Source organism: Danio rerio, chromosome 11 (genome assembly GCF_049306965.1).
Source record: "Danio rerio strain Tuebingen ecotype United States chromosome 11, GRCz12tu, whole genome shotgun sequence".
NCBI classification, from domain to species: Eukaryota; Metazoa; Chordata; class Actinopteri; order Cypriniformes; family Danionidae; genus Danio; species Danio rerio.
In genome coordinates this window covers 3,285,467-3,308,474 of record NC_133186.1, presented here as the reverse complement: position 1 = coordinate 3,308,474, position 23,008 = coordinate 3,285,467, and the positions used below count along the sequence as shown (strand labels likewise).

At 36.6% G+C, this 23,008-nt stretch overlaps 1 protein-coding gene across 2 annotated transcripts in view; it reads right to left on the bottom strand.

Annotated features, from left to right (window-relative positions):
- The window catches only part of timeless (timeless circadian clock), a 39,749-nt gene extending 23,987 nt beyond the window's left edge, over positions 1-15,762 (bottom strand). Inside the window, exons 1-10 of one of the 2 annotated variants that reach the window (XR_012386708.1) lie at positions 15,582-15,756; positions 12,796-12,929; positions 10,898-11,051; positions 9,603-9,717; positions 8,623-8,685; positions 8,434-8,535; positions 6,611-6,766; positions 5,349-5,482; positions 4,031-4,118; positions 2,092-2,268 (exon numbers count right to left, since the gene is read on the bottom strand). Coding sequence is in view for 1 of the 2 variants with exons in the window: in NM_001278600.1 (NP_001265529.1) it covers positions 2,092-2,268; positions 4,031-4,118; positions 5,349-5,482; positions 6,611-6,766; positions 8,434-8,535; positions 8,623-8,685; positions 9,603-9,717; positions 10,898-11,051; positions 12,796-12,892 (1,086 nt within the window). In the remaining variant the exon portion in view is untranslated. 2 annotated transcript variants of the gene reach the window in all.
- Positions 15,763-23,008: the final 7,246 nt, after the last annotated feature.

The following is a 23,008-nucleotide window of genomic DNA, read 5'->3' as shown; positions in this document are numbered from 1 at the left end:
CTGACCTTAGCGAATAAAAAGTGTTCCACCAGGATCATGTATGTCAGAAACTATAGTTTACTGCTGAACTCATTTTGTCATGGTAAAATAACACAGAAATCGAATAATAACATTTCAGTCTACTTCAGTCTCCTGCCGAAGCGCAGACGCCGCGCTTTGAGAAACTGTCAATCACAGCTGTCAATCACGATGACACGCCCAGCATTAAATTACTGCTAAAAACAAACTGTTTACAAAAATGAAGATCTGCACCTATTTCAGCACAATAACCAGTGCCTTAATCGACCAGAACTATCTTTCGGGACATTTTATTGCAAGTGTAATATTTTTTTTTTATTTGGGCTCAAGTCTCCTTCATTAACACGGAGGAGGCGGGCTTTATGACTTGTACTGCAGCCAGCCCCCAGGGGGCGATCTAACGGCCGAAACCTTCACTCAAACGTAGGCTTGCGGCACACTTAATAAAAACAGTCTGCAGAAACAGTTTAATTGACATTCTCCCTTTGTTCGTGTCATCAGAGGATCCTCCACACTCAGCCCCCATTACTGAACAGCCCTTCATCCATACTACGTGACCATGCATACACACGAAAACACCACGCGTGTCTAAGCTCCAGGCTGTCAGCGGGTATTTTGAGCACAAAACCCCAGAAAGCAGTGCACGTCGGACAGTTTATCAGGGTTCTCAGTGTCTCACTATAGTTGTTGAACGTGATATATAATTCATCTGTTACTATCTAATGTTCCTTCAGTCTTTTGAATCTATCAGGTAGCGTGTCACAGCGTCAGTACACTGCTTCAGTCTTTTACTTTCACACTTGTACTTAGTAATTTTAGTGTAAACCTCAGATACTGTTGGTTGGTTCCTGTTTGTTGGGCATCTTTTTTTACCAAACAAGTTTGGTGACGCCATTATAATGACACAGATCACTCAGCCTATTCAAGCCAGAGTCCTGCGGAAAAAGTGATTGACAGGTGGTAATCTGTGTGTAACTTTTCTTTGATTATCTTTAACTTATTTATGATTTGTTTATGAGTAAAACAAAGACCAAGCAGGTCAGGTAGTTGAAACGGTAGGCTACAAATAATTAATCGGTTATGAATTCATTAATTACTCATAAATATTTAATTCACCGCCGCCTATGATGATGATGCCATCGCCCATCCCGATATTTCACATTAGACATCATACAATGCCAAATTGGTGGAGATTGCCCAACCCTAGTCTAAACATAAAGCAATCCTGAAAAACTATATATCACTAGAAAGCTTAAATTTTTTTTGTCTCTGACATACATAATTCTGACTTTCCACCAGCAGGTTTGCTTATGATGAAGGTATCATTGTGGGAAAAAATATTTCTCAGCTTTTATATACATTTGAAGAAATAGTGACATGTCCAAAATTATTTATACCCTTTGCAAACGGTCACAGTCTATAGAAAAATCCAAAGTTCTCTACTATATCAAATAGTCCAAGCTGTTCCAAAGCATCCTAATTACCCTGGTTCATTGGAAACAGCTGTTTTAATCAACTCAACAGGTGAAAAAGAAGCTCTCTATGGTTGGTTTGTGGACAGTCATGGCTAAGACAAAGGAGCTCAATGAAGACCTGCGGCTGCGAATTGAGGCTGCTCAGGAATCAGGGTTATAAGACCATATCTTAATGTTTGGAAGTTCCTGTAGCTACAGTGCAAAGTGTTATTAAAAAATACAAGATGTTGTGCACTGTGAAAAATCTCAGAGGACATGGTCGGAAGCTAAAAATGATAGCTGTGCTGGTCAGGAATATAGTAAAAGTCCAAGGACCACCACCACCAAGGCCATCTTGATGAATCTGGGTTCTGCTGGTGGCAATATGTCAAGGCAAAAGTCAAAATTCGCCAGCAGTATGAAACATTTCAGGCTTAAATGTATGTATATCTTTAAAATGAACCAAGCTTTAATCTATGCACCAAAGCGTTAAAGATTGGCATTATTTAAGGTAAACATGTTGTTGTCATTTCTGTGTTTAAAAAGTGTATTTCATACAATTAAATCTCTAAATGGCACACCGAAAGACTTTCACTGATTTAGATGTTATCTTAATTACCTTAACCAGGTACATGAGACGATTATAGCAGTTCTCCAGGAAGTCAATGCAGAATTCTCGCAGGAACAGACGTACGTTTAGCGCAGATCGTCGATGGCTGTCCGAGTCTTTAGCCATCTGCTTGCGCTTGGGTACACGTCTCACAGCCTTCCCCAAGTCATGAGAATAACTCTTAAACTTGGGATAGAAGACAAAAACAAACATACATGTTAATAACACAAAAGTATTTCTAAAACCATTAAGCGAAAGGGTCAAATTTGCAACAATGAAGTTATTGTGGTGAATTATTAGAATGGTTAAGGGTTATAGTAAATCATTAGTATTATTAGATATTATGGTTAAGTTTCTGCAGGTATTTAATTTTCTTGTTGCGAATTACTGCTGAAGCCTTACAATATTACAATATTAACAGGATATTGACCTAAACTGCAAAAAAGAGCATTGCTTTATTGTACATTCATGTTCAGAGCAAATAAATGTTTTTAATAAATATATATTGCAAAAAGATGATAAAGTACAACAGGTGACAATCAAGTCCTAATATTAAATAATAGTTAATGCATTAACATGCAACAGTAAATGCTTGTTTTATTGTTTATTAAATGTTTAGTTAGACAGTAAACTAAAACAGTTAAAAATATATATTTTTTAAATAACAAAAAAAAATTACACTTACCCATATTATAATTATATGTTAAAGCCAATTAAAAACAACCAAATTGTATTGGTAGCTAACTAAAATTATTATTTTTAAATAATAAAAGGAAACTAAAATTACTAAAAATAAATGATTACACATGCCCATATTATAAATATATGGCATTGTTAATTAAACACAAATTTTATCACAGCTGAATTTGCCTGGTCATTAACTATATTTATTGAAATGATTACAATTTTTTAATACGTTATTAAACATCCAATAAGAAATTAACATTAATAACAACAGTAAAAATTATTATTAAAATTATTAAAAAAAAAATACAAATATATTATTATACTTACCCATATTATAATTATGTTAAAGTTCATTAAAAACAGCCGAATTGTATTGCTCATTAACTATATTTAATAAAATGTTTATGATTTTTTTAATGTGTTATTAAACATTAACTAAAAAAAATTGGATATAAAAATCAATAGTTAAAAATTATTTTTTTAAATAATAAAAATTATATTTTTAATATAAATTAAATTTTAATTTTAAAATAAATGATAACACTTACCCATTTTATAATTAAGTTTAAGTTTTTTAAAAAGAAAACTATATTTAATAAAATAATTATAATTTATAAAATGCGTTATTAAACATTAACTGCGAAATGAATATTAAAATCATCAGTTCAAAATAATTATTAAAATTATTTTTTTCAATAATAAAATATTAAAAATAAATGATTACACTTGCCCATTTTAAAATAACATTTAACTAAAGTTTATTGGTCATTAACTATATTTATAAAATAATTAAAATTGAATGCATTTTTTTTTACACACAAATTAACAAATATCAGTCACAAAATGTCAATGATTAATGTAAAAATGTTGATGTTTGAAAATAAATTTTACACTTAAATTACTGTAAGTCTAAGTGTTATGAACAACCACTGCAAATACAACAATCCGAATATTTTTTAAAAGCACTCAAAAGTTTAAATAATAAATAATTATTTTGCAGAATATTTATGTGATTATTTATTATTAAGTGAATATTTTAAATGATAAATTAAATTCTTAATTATTGGGATATATGTCCAGTTGTGGTGAATTATTCAAATATAAAATCACTATTTTCCATGAGAATAAATATTACAACACAAACAATTCCTATGAATTTTTAGCATCATTTGTTTTTTTTGTTGTTGTTTTTTTTACTGTATTTTGAATCAAACAAATGCTACTTTGACAAGAATAAGTGGCTTCTTTCAAAAACACTTACATTGTGAAGTCCTTGGTGGTAAACCACATCATTCTCGCCGATGGACTTTAGTCCTTCAATGACGTATGAGCCACGGAAACGAGAGTGTCTTTAGCAAGAAGAGAAGAGAATGGTTGTTACGATTTACTTCCTAGCCCTATGTAAGAGGATATAACCTACTGATGTGCAAAGACTCACATTTCCAAAACTGACCATCTGTTTTAAGAAAGTCTTGTGTAATCTGGGACACGCGTAATCAGATATGCTCTATAGACACTGTGCTTAAATTCGTTAATGGTTTATAATATAACTAGTTGTAATAATCCAAAATTTGATTTGGAAATATGGCTGAACTAGCAGAATCGTCAAAACATATTACAGTATTTTCTTTAATGCTCTAATGTTTAGTTGAAGTCAAAATGATTAGCCCCGCTTGGAATTTAAATGGAGTTAATGAATTAACAAAAGTTCAGTAGCGGGGCCAAGCTCAGCTTCCCTCGTCTACTATTTAGGGAAGGTGAACCCTCCCTAAACCGTTTGTCTCATATTCTCGCTCCCTCCCACCCAATTTCCATCTAAAGTCATCCATTCATCTCCTACACAAACCCTCTCCCCTCCCTATACCTCTTAACATCCCTCTCCTCTTCCACAGGCTGCATCGGGGGGAGGTGTCTTCTAAAGGTTCCACCTTAACCTACGAGACCAAGCCCCCACTCTGAGTCTCCCTGGACAAGACTCCCTGATCAGCCGGTTCAACGATCATCCATACTTCTCTTCTCAATCTTTATAACTACCTACTTCTCTCAAACAGCTTGTAAATAAAGTTTCACAAGCAACGGTTGTAGCGTGGTCCCTGTCTCAAGTGATGTTTAACAGATTCAGGAATTTCTCACAGTATTTTCTATAATATTTTTTCTTCTGGAGAAAGTCTTATTTGTTTTATTTCGACTTGAATAAAAGCAGTTTTTAATTTTTTAATCACCATTTTAGGTCAATGTTATTAGCCCCTAAGCAATATTTGTTTTGATTGTCTACAGAACAAACCACTGTGTGTGACTTGCCTAATGACTTGCCTAAATACCCTAACCTGCCTAATGAACCTGGTTAAGCCTTTAAAAGTCACTTTAAGCTGAATACTAGTGTCTTGAAAAAGATCTAGAAAATGATTATGTGCTGCCATCATGGCAAAGATAAAAGAAATCAGAAATTAGAAGCTAGTTATTAAAACTATTCCTTAAATTAAAAATGTGGCTACAAATATAAAGTTAAAAATAAAATGGACAACAGGTAAACTTCTCAACCATCTTGACCCATACCTAATATGAAGACAGCGTCTCACCTGGTTCCTCTCATTAGCGTGCGACTGCGCTTTTCCGCCGTCTCTTTCTGTCTCAGTAACTCCAGCTCCTGCATGTCTTTCTGTTTCTCTTGGGCTGAACGCATCTGTCCGGCACTCACCAAAAGCTCAGCGGTCTGCAAGAGTCATGTCAAAAACAACAAGTACATTTATTCATTCAATTAGCAGAGGATTTTATCCAAACTTTCACACTTATTATAACTGCTGAATGAACTCTTCAGGGTTCCCACTGTTTCATGCATACCAGATACAAGGACTTCTTTTTAAAGCACCATTAAAAGGTGCTGTTTGTAAATTTTTGACTCTTCTAAAGCAGTGGTCCTCCACCACGCTGCGGACCACTACCGGCCCGTGTATCAACTGGTACCGGGCCGCACAAGAAATCCTAAATTATTTCTGTTTAATTAATTATCTGAGTCAGAACAATCTTTTATTTTGAAAAGTCTTTTATTTTGAAAAATGACCATATTCTCTCGCTTGCATCTCGGTCACCTCAGCACTCAAATTTAACCCACAAGCAGTAAATGGAGTAAGAAACAGACGTCTTTGGAAAGTGTTTTTGCTAAAAAGAAAAAAGGCCCAGTTAACCAGCCACAGGTACGGCTAACAGTCAACAAATCAGGTGAATCCACCATGGTTCTGCAAGATCAACTGATGGAGATCGCAAATGACGGCACATATCGCGTATTTCTAGCGTTTGCACAGCGAATGCTCTTCCAGCTGCAACCAATCTCTGGGAAACATCCATACAAACTCATTCACACTACGGACAATTTAGCCTACCCAATTCACCTGTACCACATGTCTTTGGACTGTGGGGAAAACCGGAGCACCCGGAGGAAACCCACGCGAAAGCGGAGAGCACATGCAAACTCCACTTAGAAACAGCAACTGACCCAGCTGAGGCTTGAACCAGCGACCTTCTTGCTGTGAGACGACAGCATTATCTACTGCGCCACTGCGTCGCCTGTATTATTTTTAAATTAAGAGTTTTTTTAATTCCGTTTCTGACAGAAGTACAGTACAACTGTGGTAATAACATCACAAACAAATTTCATTTGAAAAAAAAATATAAAAACGCAATTAAAGTACTTTCAAGGACCTGTTTGTTTTTAAGTACAGGCCTTAAATTCATACGGCTGAAAATAAACTACTTTTAAGAAGTGTGAGAACCCTGAATACTCTTTAATTATCAAAGACGTATGTGCAAACTAAACCCCCTTATGTAAACAGTGCATCGTCACCTGATCTCTAAACATGAGGGAGATGATTTCCAAGATGTGGAAACTCCACTGCTGTTCGCTCTGAGCACACGCCAGGAACTTTAGCAGATCATCCAGTCCACTAATGTGAATCGCCCACAGCAGCTTATCATGAACACTGGCATCATCGTCCACATTCTGCACAAAAAACAAAACAATTTGTAACTAACACATTAGCAGCATTGGCGTTTTTCATCGCAACACTGGTAATACACATTCAACACATCATTTTCAAACACAAGCATCTTAAAGACCTATTATGCCCATTTTCATTGATTCATTCATTTTCTTGTCGGCTTAGTCCCTTTATTAATCCGGGGTCGCCACAGCGGAATGAACCGCCAACTTATCCAACAAGCTTTTTACGCAGCAGATGCCCTTCCAGCCGCAACCCATCTCTGGGAAACATCCACACTCACATTCACACACACACTCATACAATTTAGCCAACCCAATTCACCTGTACCACATGTCTTTGGACTGTGGGGGAAACCGGAGCACCCGGAGGAAACCCACATGAAAGGCAGGGAGAACATGCAAACTCCACACAGAAGCGCCAACTGAGCCGAGGTTCGAACCAGAGACCCAGCGACCTTCTTGCTGTGAGGCAACAGCACTACCTACTGCACCACTGCCTCGCCCATTATGCCCATTTTACAAGATCTAAATAAAGTCTCTGATGTTCCTAGAGTGTTTATGTGATGTTTCAGCTAAAAATACCAAACAAATAATATTTAAAACTCTTTGAAAGTGTCCATTTTAGACTTTAATCCTAACCATGCCATTTTGATGACTGCTGCCTTAAATTCGAATGAGATTGTAGGAGTGTCAAAATTCATTCGTTTCTTCAGTGCACTGTGACGCAGACGCGGACAATTTGGTATCGGTTCAGTAATATTCATTACCGGTTATTATGTACTGACATTATTTATTTCATATGCGCTCTGATCATGCGGCGGGGGAATAAATTTCCGAATAAAGCACGGTAGCGGTCGGTAAATCTGGTGTTAATTTTAACAAGAGTGGGCGGTCTCACTCGCTCCCCCGCTGTGTGCGCGCATGTATATGTGTGTTTGGTGCTGTCTATGTTTGTGTATGTGTGTGAATGAGAGACAGTGTGGTGCTGTGCGTGTGTGTGTTTATACAGACAGCTTGTTATAGCCTCCCCTCAAAACATAACAGTGTATGGAAAGCATCGTCAATGCACCGAGATATCGAATTGAACCGAATCAATCACATGATAATCGTAACCGAACCGAGAGATCAGTATTGGCTCACACCTCTATGAGATTGTGCTCTTTTCAGAAGAAGGCGGAGCTATAAATGCCTATGTGTCAGCATAGTGGCAGATTCAAAACAAAACTAACGTTATCACTATGAAAACTCTACTGGTGGACGGCTGCTTCTCACTCGCTGTTTATGCTAATGAGGGAGTGATCGTCACTAATGGGCGGGGCTTTCCCTTTTCCTAATGACACATACAAAAGGAGAATGCCAATCAAAGTGTTTCTGCATAGTGTTTATATCAAGTGTGATTATAAATAATAGATTTAATTCATTTTGACCATGAGATGTTGGTTATATTTAAACACTGGTACCACACAACTGTGTTAAACCCCTTATAAATTTCCAAAACAGTGTAAACTTGACTGACTGCTTCACTTCCACTTTAAATCGGACTACTCCCAAAGATTTGAAACTCTTTTAAGTAGTTTGCGAGTTCAGGAAGTCAATGAATATTAAGGATATGTGGCCTAACGGTACAGCACGCGTCTGTGAGCAAGTCTAATTCTGTAAACTCTCACCTTTTCCTCATATGGGTCGGCGGGAACGTGCAACACATTTCTGACCAGCAGCAGAATTCTCTCAATCAGTAAATTATCTTCTTCATCTCTTTGCTCCCAGTCCTCAAGAAAGACAAAACATGACATATTTAGGAAGACATTTTCCAAACAAACCCCACCTCCTTACATATGAACAGATGTGATCCTCACCAGCTGCAGAAGGTTGTAGAGTGTTTCGCTGAGCACAGTAAAGACCTTCTCATCAGCAAACGCCTATGAAAACACAACAAAAACATCAGTGTGTTGCGGGTTTTATAGTGTGCTGAACGCATGGATCTGGATTGGACAGACAGCCAAAAGCATTTGGAAGAGGTTGAGATCAGTGGGAGAGGAAAGTTCGGTAACACTTTACTTGAAGGGATGTTCATAAGACGGTCATAAAACTTTTATAATCATGACATGGCATGTCGTAATTATGAATGAGATTTTCTGCACAAAACTGTAAGGCTGCAAAAGGTGAACCGCATTAAAGCGGGGGAGCACTGTACAACATAACCTGCTATTGTCTTCGTCATGACAACTTAACATTTCCAAGACAACAGAATAAACATGTACAGTTGAAGTCAGAATTATTAGCCCCCTGAATTATTAGCGCCCCTGTTTATTTTTTTCCCCAATTTCTGTTTTAGGAAGACTGTTTCAGCACATTTCTAAGCATAATAGTTTTAAAAACTCATCTCTAATAACTGATTTATTTGATCTTTTCCATGATGACAGTAAATAATATTTTACTAGATATTCTTCAAGACACTTCTATACAGCTTAAAGTGACATTAAAAGGCTTAACTAGGTTAATAAGGTGAACTAGGCAGGTTAGGGTAATTAGTCAAGTTATTGTATAACGATGGTTTGTTCTGTACACTATCGAAAAAAAAAATAGCTTAAAGGGGCTAATAATTTTGTCCCAAAAATGTTTTTTTAAAAATTAATAACTGCTTTTATTCTAGCCGAAATAACACAAATAAGACTTTCTCCAGAAGAAAAAATATTATCAGACATACTGTGAAAATTTCATTGCTCTGTTAAAAATCATTTGGGAAACATTTAAAAAAGAAAATTAAAATCAAAAGGGGGCGAATAATTCTGACTTCAACTGTATGTCATGAGCCCGTTAAAAATGTGAATTCTACCTCCTTATAGGCCTGAAGGTATGATGTCACTTGCAGGAAGTGATGTCGGAAGGCCGGATCATCTGGAATTTTTCCAAAGCAGAGCAGCGCTGGCTGGGTCAGGTTCACCATTAGCCTGCCAATGATTTGAAACCGTCATCAATCTCAACTTTCATGATGTTTTGAATTAATCATTAATAAAATAAAAATTGCCCTTGTAATCTAAAATTGAAATCTGAAAATGCTCTTCCTGTTTGTTTCAAGTAAATTGTCAGACTTGGGCTGTTTCTCAATTCCAAGAACGCAGAGAACGGACTTGCGTTCTTGTGGAGAGCGGTCTTGCCAGGTGTCCTCAGAAGAACGAACTCAGGAGACCGCGAGGACAGAGAACGCGTCCATTGAGAAATGGGATGCTGCGTTCTTCCTGATGGTCACGTGACCTTCACGTGTTTTAAATGGAAATTATTTAAACATTACAGCACTAATACAACGATTTATTGTTTCCCCCCTCTTCAAAATATATACTTTGCATAAAAACATTATAAATATATGTTGCACAATATAAATAAAACAAATTTTAATACGAATTTCAGCAAACAAACACTCTTAATGTGTTTATTCCTTTATTAAGATGTTCATGTTAATGTTTACTTTCACTGTTTCATTTAGGGAAACTCCTGAGGTAAATAAGTGATATCTCTGAACTTTAATAATAAATCTAAATAAAATGCAGCGCTTCCCACCTCCAGTCGCAATGACTTCTGGGACTTCCAGAGCGAGTTCGGTGCTCAAGTCTGCATCAGTGCGTCCTCGATATCAAGATCACATCCGGGAAGTTTCACGCGTCCTCCGTAATTGCGGTCTTGATTATTGGAACTGAACTTAGGCAGCTGATGATGACGTTGCACGAGAACACGAGGACGCAAGACCGCTGAAGAACGCATATTGAGAAACAGCCTAGGTCTGTCTGAGGTATTGGGCGTGGCTAACATTTTTAACCACGCCCCTCCAGCTGTCAGTTTTGTCATGGTAAGCAGGAGGAGTCTGTTAGGTTGTAATAACTCTCCCCAAACCCCTTACTCGACCTTTCTGAATAAAATGCCTACTTTACTGCATCCAATCAGCTCGCAGTAGGAAAAACAAGCCACGCCCACTGTTGTCCCATTAAATATCCCATTTCTCTATGAGCTGCATCACAATACGAATAAAAAAAGGTTGCAGCTTCCGGTTCATACAGACTTTAAATAATTTGTGAGTGAAAATGCTGTCAATACAATAATTAATGAAAAAATTACTAAAGTAACGAGCTCAAACACCTGATGCAGGCATCGAAGAGTGGTTTGTCCTGCGTGTGCTGGGTGATGATGGGTAAAAGGTCATTCTGGAGGATCTGTCCAGCTCCCAGCTGCTGCCGGATGTCCCTCGCGTCATCCTCATGTCTCAGGTAACGAATCAAATCCTTCACGCTCTCTAGAAACCAAAATAACACAACTATGAGGGTCACAAGACACCAACAGTTTTGCGCTTTTATTTTGATAGCATTTAAAAATGTGCTGTTTATTTCAGTTTAGTTTTCATGATTTGGTAGACAATTAGGTGTGCACTATAATCACAGTTGAAGTGAAAATTATTCGCTGTTCTGTACATTTTTTTTTTTTCAATTATTTCCCAAATGATGATAAATAGAGCAAGGAAATTTTCACAGTGAGTCTGATAATCTTTTTTCTCCTGGAGAAAGTCTTATTTGAATTATTTTGACTAGAATAAAAGCAGTTTTAAATTTTTTTAAACCAATTTACGTTCAGTATTATTAGCCCCCTTAAGCTATATTTGTTTTTTGATTGTCTATAGCAAGGGTTCTCAACTGGTTTGGCCATGAGACGCAAATTGTTACATGGTGATCAAGCCGCAACCCAAATTTTTAGGAACTACAATACATTTTAATGTCCCTGTGTTCATGTGGATTTTCTCCGGGTGCTCCGGTTTCCCCCACAGTCCAAAGACATGCAGTACAGGTGAATTGGGTAGGCTAAATTGTCCGTAGTGTATAAGTGTGTGAATGTTTCCCTGAGATGGGCTGAGGCTGGAGGGGCATCAGCTGCGTACAAATGTGCTGGATAAGTTGGCGGTTCAATCCGCTGTTGCGACATCGGATTAATAAAAGGACTAAGCCGACAAGAAAATGAATGAATGAATACAATTTTAGGAATTATAATTAATTTGTATTTATTTGTTAGCATACACAAGTAGTGACAGATAAATCATAAGAACATCACCAAGACTTGTCATTTAACAAAATGTATCAAATTATAGTAATATTACAAAGTAAAAACGACAAATACTGTAAACAGTGGTTAGGAAAGGTTCAGTTACCATGAACTAAACTGAACTGTTAATAAAACATGTCTGGTTTCTAAATGTCGTGTTAATTTAGAAGGTTTCGAGCTCTCTTGTGAGAGCACCTCGCTACTTATGACACACTGAGGTTTAAAGTATTTTTTGTCGTCAATATATGTAAATCCATACTTTACATATTCAGGGTCGTACTTGCGCTTCGACATATTTGTTGCTATAATTAAATGAAATTTCACAAGTCAAACGGTAGGGTTGTCATGCACGCATTTCAAAATAAAAGTCAAAATAAGTTTAAATTAAACTTTCGTTGGTTTTTTGACATACAATCTGCGACCCACTGAAAATGATCCCGAGACCCACCAGTCGAGAAACTGTGGTCTATAAAACAAACCACATACAATGACTTGCCTAATTACCCTAACTTGCCTAATTAACCTAGTTAAGCCTTTAAATGTCCCTTTAAGCTGAATACTAGTGTCTTGAAAAAGATCCAGTATCCTTATTATGTGCTGTCATCATGACAAAGATAAAAGAAATCAGTGATTAAAACTATTATGCTTAGAAATGTGTTAAAAAATAATTTTTCTGTTAAACAGGAATATACAGGGGGCTAATAATACAGGGGGCTAATAATTCTGACTTCAACTGTACATAAATACAATTAATCTTTCTTTAAGTTATAAACATTATAATTTCTTGTGTCCGAATGCTTTAGATTGCTTTGACATGCTCACTCAGTCACATACCTTAAACTTTGCTATAAAATAACCTTACAAGATACAATTATCATATTCAAAATACACAGGATCATGCACATTTCTGCAGTGCAGTAGGTTTGACCTATTGGATTAAGCATTACCAAGGCAGTCTGGTTCTTTGTGGTAAACGTCTCCCTCCAGATAACCCAGCGCACTGCATGTGGCCAATAACTCACAGTTCATCATGTACAAGTCCATGCAGCACTTCTATCTGAGAGAATAACTGGGTCCCAATCTGAAAAAGAGAAATAAATATCAGAATAGAAATCGCACATGGGGAAATGATATTGATAATAGCTGGACTGGTTTCTAAATGATTTACAGACGTGCTCTTGAAACTCAGTCAGTGTACTTTCAACTATTTTTACATTTTGTACAGAATGACAGTACATACGTAGTTTATTTTGATTTATTTTTCATTATACTTTATCTAATCATCTAAAAAAATACAATTCACTTAACTAGATATTTTAATTATTTAATTTGATTAATAAATTAATAATAACTGCAAGTCAATTGTTTCTGATCGCTTAATTGCAGGAAATTCATAATAACTACTATTAACATTGTATGAAAAATGATGTGTTTTTGAACACATGATGATAAATTTTGAATGAAGATAGAACTTTAAAAATGGCTTGTGCATAATCATTGAGCAGGTTTTGTTTTACAGAGAAATTGGCCTAAAAACAAGTTGTAATTCGCACTGAATAATCAAAAAAATATATATAATTTTTATTTTATGATACTGATTTTCGGTCTCTAAATCAATATCCCTCTTCTTTACTTTAGAAAAGTCTCTGAAAACTGGAGATCTTGTAAAAATTTAATTGATCAAGTGGACATTTATTATATTTCAGTGAGAGTTTCATCTCATTTTTAAGTCATTTTACCTTTAATATAATTGCAACCTGCTTAATAATTACACCCATTTAAAAAGAAGCAATAGTTAAAATCAAGATGCATTAGTATAAAAGCAGCAAACAAATAGATTAAAAATAGTTTAAAATAATCAATCCATTAAATAATAAATAAACAATACATTTTCCAAACTAAAATATTAATCTAGCTGACATGTTTATCATGTTTTGACAGTAAAAAAGCTTAAATTAACAACTAATCGTATAGTTTATTTCACCCAGAAATAAAACCCAGGTTTTATTCGGCCAGCTTGATGAAAGGGGTGGTTCTTTTTTTTTTTCTCAAAAAGTGGACCTTTTTACAGTTAAACACAATTTTTAGCTGAATGAGCTTGTCGGAGAGACACCCTAACCACACTTTTTGAAGTACCAAAAATATAATATTTATATATATATATATATATATATATATATATATATATATATATATATATATATATATATATATATATATATATATTTAAGATTTAGAACAAAAAAAAATGAAAAACTACACATTTTTAAAATACAAATTTATTACAATATATATCATTTGAAAAATAATTGTTTTAAATTAAAAACAAGCCTGTTGTTATTTATTAGGCAAATTATAAATAACACACTGGTCAGCACATTCATCTTTCCCCAGTCAGAATTTGCCCATTTGAATAATATTAATAAATAATAATAATAATAACAATAATGTAGAGCTAAACAATTTTTCTAGCCTCTCTTGAAAAAACAAAAACAAACAAAAAAAAAAAAAACAGTAAGTTTGAAAATTCATTGGTGTCAATTGGGAAATCTGGTAAGCTAAAATTGTCCATATAATGAGTGTGTATGGGTGTTTCCCAGTGATGGATTGCAGCTGGAAGGACATCCGCTGCAAGAAACATATGCTAAGTTGGCGGTTCATTCCACTGTGGCGACCCCAGATTAATAAAGGGACTAAGCTGAAAAGAAAATTATTTGATGGGTTTTCGATGTATTATTTTCACTATTTATGATGGGCTGGCAGTCAAAATAGGACAAATGAGCTCATATATGGGACAAATTCTTGACCTTTGTCTGTGAGGGGTGGGTCTTTCAAACCACCCAAACCCCCCCTGGCTACTTAACCTAAAGAAAATTTTATAAATTAAATTAAATTAAATTAAATTAAAGAAATGAAAAAATTTAGATACCTTGAAATAATTATCAATATTAACTATTATTGTTTTATATTTATATACATCTTATTTTTATCTTGATCACTTTTGGTCATATTGCATATTGTCAGGCAATACAAACATCCCTTCGAAAATAAATAACACAACACTTGCTTTAAACTTTCAATATTTGGCTCTAATGATGCACACAAAAATATGCAAATCACAAGAGTTAAAGAGGAAATATCACAAATGAGAGAGATTATTTTAAATATGATAATATCTTGGCCTTTACAACTAACTTCTGACACTTGAAATCGAATCATAAACCTTTACGTTCACCCAACTCAAATCAATTAGGTTAACTCAATTGTGTTTACAAATTTAAGTGGATTGAACATAAAACAATTCAGTTACCCACAAAAAATAACTGAAAAAAGTTGTTGATTCAACTCATTTTAAATTAGTTTGAACAAGCAGCAAAATACCTTTTCTTGAGAGTTTACATGGTAAATGCCTACGTAATTATACACATTTGTGTATCCTTGTAAACATATTGCAATACTATGATATTAAATATATGAAAAACACAAATTAACGTTACACGTAACATATATAAACACGAATATACTCATGACGTTATATACAATATTCTACACAAGACGGCTGTTTAAACTTCACACAGTCAATATCTAAAACTTGCCAAATGTAAATATGAACTTGTGTGTGTGCAATATTTAAAGTGTGTAATAATAAGATATATAAATGAATGTATAATGTATGCCACAAGATATCATATTACTACGTTATGCTAAAATATAAAAAGCAAATCATACATACCAGACCATATCAACGATCACAAATCTCCAAAACCCGTCACATTAAACACTATGCCTTATCTACTGGCTGCCAGATAATGGTTTAATAACTCTCATAATTAACCTAAAACTCCGTCCTTATGATTCACCGCGACAAAACATGTAGCTCGGATGGTGGAAGGCGCGCTCATCAAGCCGGAAGTGACGCTAACTTAGATCTTGCGCACTTAAAGGAGCCACGGCTATATTATGTCCGTCAGCTTGGAAATTAATATACAAACACAACTTCTCCCCTCATCAATGCTAGATTTGGAACAACTGTAATATTTTGTAAAAACGTAAAAGTTTGTTCTCAAAAAATTGGTTAGAATTTTTTTTTGGTGGTACAGGTACTGAATTCCCACTTAAGAATGTTTATCACATTAAAATTTTCCTGTATCCCATAAAGAGTTTGTAATGGTCTTTGCTGCTATTTCCCTAAGTATTGTCTCACTATGTAAAAGTTGCTCATATTCAGGTAATATCTCTTTGTTACCCCACACTGCTGAAAATTCCAGCTTAAACCAGCCTAGGATGGTTGGCTGGTTTTAGCTGGTCGACCAGGCTGGTTTTAGAGGGGTTGTGGCCACTTCCAGGCTGGTTTCCAGCCATTTCCAGCCTGATCTTAGCTGGTCAGGCTGGAAGTGACCAGCTAAAACCATCTAAAACCAGCTTGACCATTCTGGTTTAAGCAGGACATAGCTGGTTTTGGCTGGGCTCCCAGCCTGGCTAGGCTGGTCAAGCTGGTTTTAGCTGGTCATCTCCCAGCCTGTCCAGCTAAAACCAGGCTGGAAATGGCCAAAACCCCTCTAAAACCATGCTGGTTGACCAGCTAAAACCATCCAAGCATGCTAGGCTGGTTTGAGCTGGATTTTTCAGCAGGCCAGGGAGAAAACCTAAATGGCATAAGGTAAAAACATAAGATACACAAGACACACTCTCACAAACATAAACTACGGACAATTTAGCATACCCAATTAATTTGTACCGCATGTCTTTGGACTGTAGGGGAAACCGGAGCACCCGGAGGAAACCCACATCAACAATGGGAGCACATGCAAACTCCACACAGAAATGCCAACTGATCCAGCCTAGGTTTGAAACAGCGACCTTCTTGCTGTGAGGAGACAGCACTACTTACTGCTCCACTCTTCCTTAGTGATTTCATTCATTCATTCATTCATTCATTTATTCATTCATTCATTCATTCATTTTCTGCCGCTTTTCTGGGGCCGGGTCGCAGGGGCAGCAGTCGTTGGAGAGAACCCCAGACTTCCCCCTCCCCAGACACTTCATCCAGCTCCTCCGGGGGTATCCCAAGGCGTTCCAAGGCCAGCCGAGAGACATAGTCCCTCCAGCGTGTCCTGGGTCTTCCCCGACATGCTTGGAACACCTCTCTAGGTAGGCATCCAGGAGGGATCCGAAACAGATGCCCGAGCCACCTCAGCTGACTTTTCTCGATGTGGAGGAACAGCGACTCTACTTCGAGCTCCTCCCGGGTGTCAGAGCTCCTCACCCTATCCACAAGAGTGCGCCCTGCCACCCTTCGAAGGAAACTCATTTCGGCCCAAAAAGCTCTTGACCATAGGTGAGAGTAGGAACGTAGATTGACCGGTAAATCGTGAGCTTTGCTTTTCAGCTCAGCTCCTTCTTTACCTCAACGGACTGGTACACATTTATTTTTTCTTTTCTTTCTTCTCTTGTTTAATCCTTGTTGTAAAAGCATGTAAAATAGGCCTACTTTTGCTTTAGAAAGAAACTTGACATGGTTGCTCTTGTTAATAAAGCGTAGCTCATAATAAAAGAACACTGTAAAGTCTGCTGTAAAGTCAAATGGCCAGCAGGGGGCGCCATTAACTTACAGTTGATGTTTGTTTCTCAGCTGCTTCGGTATTTTTCTCCATTCATCATTCTCCATCAAATCTAAAGTGTTACCAAAATAAAATAAATATTACAAATTGTCTTTTCATGCAGACTTTAAGGTGAGCGTCCAGCACTGATGTCATGGTCAAGATTCACCAGTTTACTTGGAGCCTTATGAGAATAAGTTCCTAGTCATGTAGAAGAGGCTGACAGGTCCAAGTCTCACATCAGATTTGAGATTCTGACAGCTGCTTGAGTCCCACAGATGGCACAGAGCCTAAAACTCTCATTAAATCTCATTGGGTGTGTGTCTTGTTGATGCAGTGTCTGTGTTTGCGTGCAGGACTGACCTTTATCTTCAGCCAGTGGCACTTACTGTATCTTCAAGATGCACCTTTTGATCTAAGATGCTTAATTCCTCATTCAGATTAAGAATAAACAATCATGTCGTGTGAGTGATAAAACACGGTGAAAATAACGTTCTTCTTCTTCTTTTCCAGCTTATACCTGCACTGTATATCTCAGGGGTGTCCAAACTCTTGCATAGTTTAGCTCCGACTTGCTTTAACACACCTGCCTGGAGCTTTCTAGCATACCTAGAAAGAGCTTGATTACCTGGTTTAGGTATGTTAAATTGGGGTCAGAACTACAATATGCAGGACACCGGCCCTCCAGGACCGAGTTCGGACATCCCTGGTATATCTAATCACTATTAACCCTTGTTCAAACTGACTACTCTTTCATTATGTTCAGGGCTGTTTTTGCCCCATTGACTTCCATTCTAACCACATTTTTTGATTGCAAAGCCATGACACCAAATAATCACGCGTTCTTGATTGTTGGTGGTTTTCCCTGTTGGGAAGAGGTCAAACTCCTAATTTGTACTTTTGAACATCAGTTGGCACCATTAACCCTTTAGATAGGCCTGTGCAAAAAAAGGGTCTGGCTTTTATATGGAGTTTCATAGAGTAAAACAACAGATTTTACAGTGTGTGTATAAAGACTCTTACTATGTTCTGAGAGATGAGGAGCTTATTTAGATTTTCTCAAACATGTCAAGTGCGCAAAGGTCTCTCTTACACTCTCTCTTACACACACACAACTTCATATAAAAGCTGGAAACTAAGCTTTCGATATGCCTTTTGGGGCACCACGGTGGTGCAGTGGGTAGCCCAATCGCCTCACAGCAAGATGATTGCTAGTTCGAGCCTTGGCTGGGTCAGTTCGGGTTTCTGTGTGGAGTTTGCATGTTGTCCCTGTGTTGGTGTGGGTTTCCTCAGGGTGCTCCGGTTTCCCCCACCAGTCCAAAGACATGCGGTGGGAGTGAATGGATGTTTCCCAGTGTCTCTCAGAGTTGCAGCTGGAAGGGCATCCGCTGCGTAAAACATATGCTGCATAGGTTGGCGGTTCATTCCGCTGTGGTGACCCCAGATTAATAAAGTGACTAAGCCAAAAAGAAAATGAATGATTTACCTTTTGATGACAATTAGCTTAAGTTAAATGCATATTATAGAACAATGAAAGTGTTTTTTTTCACCTTGTATGCATATAAGCCTATTTTTGGAGACCCCTAAAACCATAACATGTTTTTTATTATCCATAATAGGGGCACTTTAAGAAAACGCTTAAAAAAAAAAGCTAAGAAAAGCATCACGTTAAGGTTATTTTTAATAATTCATTTTATTTTCCTTCGACTTAGTCGCTTTTTTCATCAGGGGTCACCACAGTGTAATGAACCGCCAACTTATCCATATTATGTTTTACACACTGGATGCTTATCCAACTGCAACCTAATACTGGAAAAGACCCATGCACATTGATTCACATACATACACTACAGCAAATTTAGTTCATCCAATTCCCCTATAGCGCATGTGTTTGGACTGTGGGGGAAACCGGAGCTTTTGTAGGAAACTCAACACGGGGAGAACGTGCAAACTCCACACTGTTGAGGTTCGAACCAGCGACCTTCTTGCTGTGAGGTGACAGTGCTAGCCACTGAGCCACCGTGCCACCTTTCTCAATAATGTTGATTCATATTTTTTTCATTATATTCTCTCCCATATTCTTCTCCACATTTTCTATTCAGTCAATGCCATTTTTTAAATTAAACTCACCGAACGGAAAGTGCCTTGAAAACCTTGATTACTCGCTCATTTCCTCAAAAATAATCTAATGCTCATCAGCGTTTCTGAACGCATCTCTTGTCATCTCCAGGAGCTGTAATTGATCTTGCACTGTTCGTTATCTGTGAAGACGTGCTGAAGGATTCACAATTGTTTCATAATGTTGGAAACATATCAACATTCTGTGGCTCAGTGGTTAGCACTGTCTCCTCATAGCAAGAAGGTCACTGGTTCGAGCCTTGGTTGAGTCAGTTGGCGTTTCTGTGTGGAGTTTGCATGTTCTCACCGTGTTGGCGTGGGTTTCCTCCGGGTGCTCCGGTTTCTCCCACAAGTCTAAAGACATGTGTTATGGGTGAATTAAATAAACTAAAGTGGCCATAGTGTATGAATGAGTGTTGCAGCTGGAAGGGAATCAGCTGCATTACACATATGCTGGAATAGTTGGTGGTTCATTCCACTGTGGGGAGCTCTGAAATAGATACTAAGCCAAAGGAGGAAACATATCAACAGATACAATTCTGAGTTATTTTAACCCAAATTTAGTAAAGTATGAACCATAAATTCAAATGTTGGGTTATATTTGGTCCTATAAATGTAATAAAAAAATGGCAGTTGGTTTTATTTATATTTTACCAAATATTGGTTGAAAATAACCCTGTATTGGGGCATCAAGACATTGTGCTGCCCATTACGCTACAAACCAAAGAAGAGGGCTCCCAAAATGATACAAACCATACTTCAGCCTCCACATCAAAATTCCTGAAAGCAAAGAAGGTCAAGGTGCTTCAGGATTGGCCAGCCTAGTCACCTGACATGAACATTATTGAGCATGTCTGTGGTAAGATGAAGGAGGACGCATTGAAGATGTATCCAAAGAATCTTAATGAGCTCTGGGAGTCCTGCAAGATGCTTTCTTTGCCATTCCAGATGACTTTATTAATCAGTGATTTGAGTCAGAGATGTATGGATGCAGTCCTCCAAGCTCATGATGGAGTCAGACACAATATTCATTCTGTCTCCACTGCAGCAGGACTTTATATTCTATACTGGACATTATTTCTGATAAGTGACAAGACTTATCAGACCTTACTGTCCTAATTAAACAATTAATAATCAAGGCATGATCATATTTTATTTTAGTAAAATAAGTGAAATCTAGAGGCCTTTGCCTTTCATGTAAGCCACTTCTGATACCAAATGATCAGAAGTCAAGTTAATTGTAATTCCCAAAACTTAGATAGGCGACAAGACTTCTGTCAGGTATTGTATAGTCCAACTGCTATTCATAAATTTCCAATTCAGTCTTGAGTTTGTAAAAACTTTTATTAATATTTAGTTAAGGCATTTCAATACAAACCATTTCACAACCCACCGTATGACAAAGATCATGTACAATAGAATCTGTTGGGAGCAAACATGCAAAAGAAATAATAACAGTTAAACCATGTGAAAATGCTCTGATGTGTGTTGATAATTAAAAAAACGAAATTGAGAAATAAAACGTGTATATTACAAGCTGTAATAGTAGATATTAATATTGGCCGTGGTATGCTGGTTGGCCGTCAGTGCTGCAGATGAATATAAATGAGGTTTGTTAAAGGTACACTATGCAACCTGTTGCTTCAGAAATATAACAAACATTAAAGCAAAAACATTGCGAATCTGCTTTCAGAATCATACTTTAGTCTCTAGCCCTGAAACACTGAGATAAGCTAATAACATGAGCTAATTACAACATCAGGATAGATAAAAACTGCACACATACACTGTTAAAAGTGATTACAGTCTTAGAAACTGAGTAAACACCTTGCTTTCAAAGCAACTAATTGAATTTACCTAAAAAGGGAGTAAACCTGCTGTAAATTGGAACTGTTAACTTATTTCTTATAATTATGCAGAGTTCATTAACTTAGGCGAGGCAGTGGCGCAGTAGGTAGTGCTGTCGCCTCACAGCAAGAAGGTCACTGGTTTGAACCTCAGCTCAGTTGGCGTTGGAGTTTGCATGTTCTCCCTGCCTTTGCGTAGGTTTCCCCTGGGTGCTTCGGTTTCCCCCACAGTCCAAAGACATGCGGTACAGGTGAATTGGGTAGGCTAAATTGTCCGTAGTGTGTGTGTGTGTGTTTGAATGTGTGTGTGGATGTTTCCCAGAGATGGGTTGGGGCTGGAAGGGCATCCGCTGCGTAAAAACTTGCTGGATAAGTTGGCAGTTCATTCCGCTGTGGCGACCCCGGATTAATAAAGGGACTAAGCCGACAAGAAAATGAATGAATGAATGAGTTCATTAACTTAATAATTTGAAGGGAGCAGGTTTACTCACTTTTATTAAGTAAAAGCAAATAATGACTATAATATAATGTTTACACTCATTTTTAATTTCACTTAAAAAAGTATATTTGCTGCTTGATCAAGCTACTTATTTATAATGAGCTGAATCAACACAATTCTTGAGATTTTTGGGGATAACTTAATTGTTTTATCTTCAATCAACTTACGTTTGTAAAAAAAAACAATTAGCTTTACTTTAGATTTGTGTTGGGACAACATAAAGCAGGGGTGTCCAAACTTTTTGGGCCGAGGGCCAGATGCAAAAAAACAAACGTTGTCGCGGGCCAAATTTTACATACATCACACAGACATGCATATATATATATATATATATATATATATATATATATATACAGTTGAAGTCAGAATTGTTAGTCCCCCCTAAATTATTAGCCCCCGTTTATTTTTTCCCCAATTTCTGTTTAACGGAGAGAAGATTTTTTCCACACATTTCTAAACATATTAGTTTTAGTAACTCATTTCTAATAACTGATTTATTTTATCTATATTTTTAAGACACTTCTATATAGCTTAAAGTGACATTTAAAGGCTTAACTAGGTTAAGCAAGTTAACTTGTTAAGTTAAGGTAATTAGGCAAGTTATTTTATAACAATGGTTTGTTCTGAAGACTTAAGGGGCTAATAATTTTGACCTTAAAATGGTTCATAAAAAAAATTTAAACCGCTTTTTATTCTAGCCGAAATAAAACAAAAGTCTTTCTCCAAAAGAAAAAATATTATCAGACATACTGTAAAAATGTCCTTGCTCTGTTAAACATCATTTGGGAAATATTTAAAAAAGAAGAAATAAATCAAAGAGGGGCTAATAATTCAGACTTCAACTGTGTGTAGATAGATAGTTGAAGTATCTAGATAGATAGATAAACTGATTGCGGGCCGCAGATGGCCCGCGGGCCGTCGTTTGGACATGCCTGACATAAAGGAATTGTATGGAACCCAGCATTTTTTTACAGTGTAAGGTTAGCTAATTACTTTTCTCAGTCTACATCATTAAACCAAAACATGCCATATTTATAAAAAGTAAATTAATAAAGTTTCAACAAGTGAGAAATATTAACCACACTCTCAGAAATAA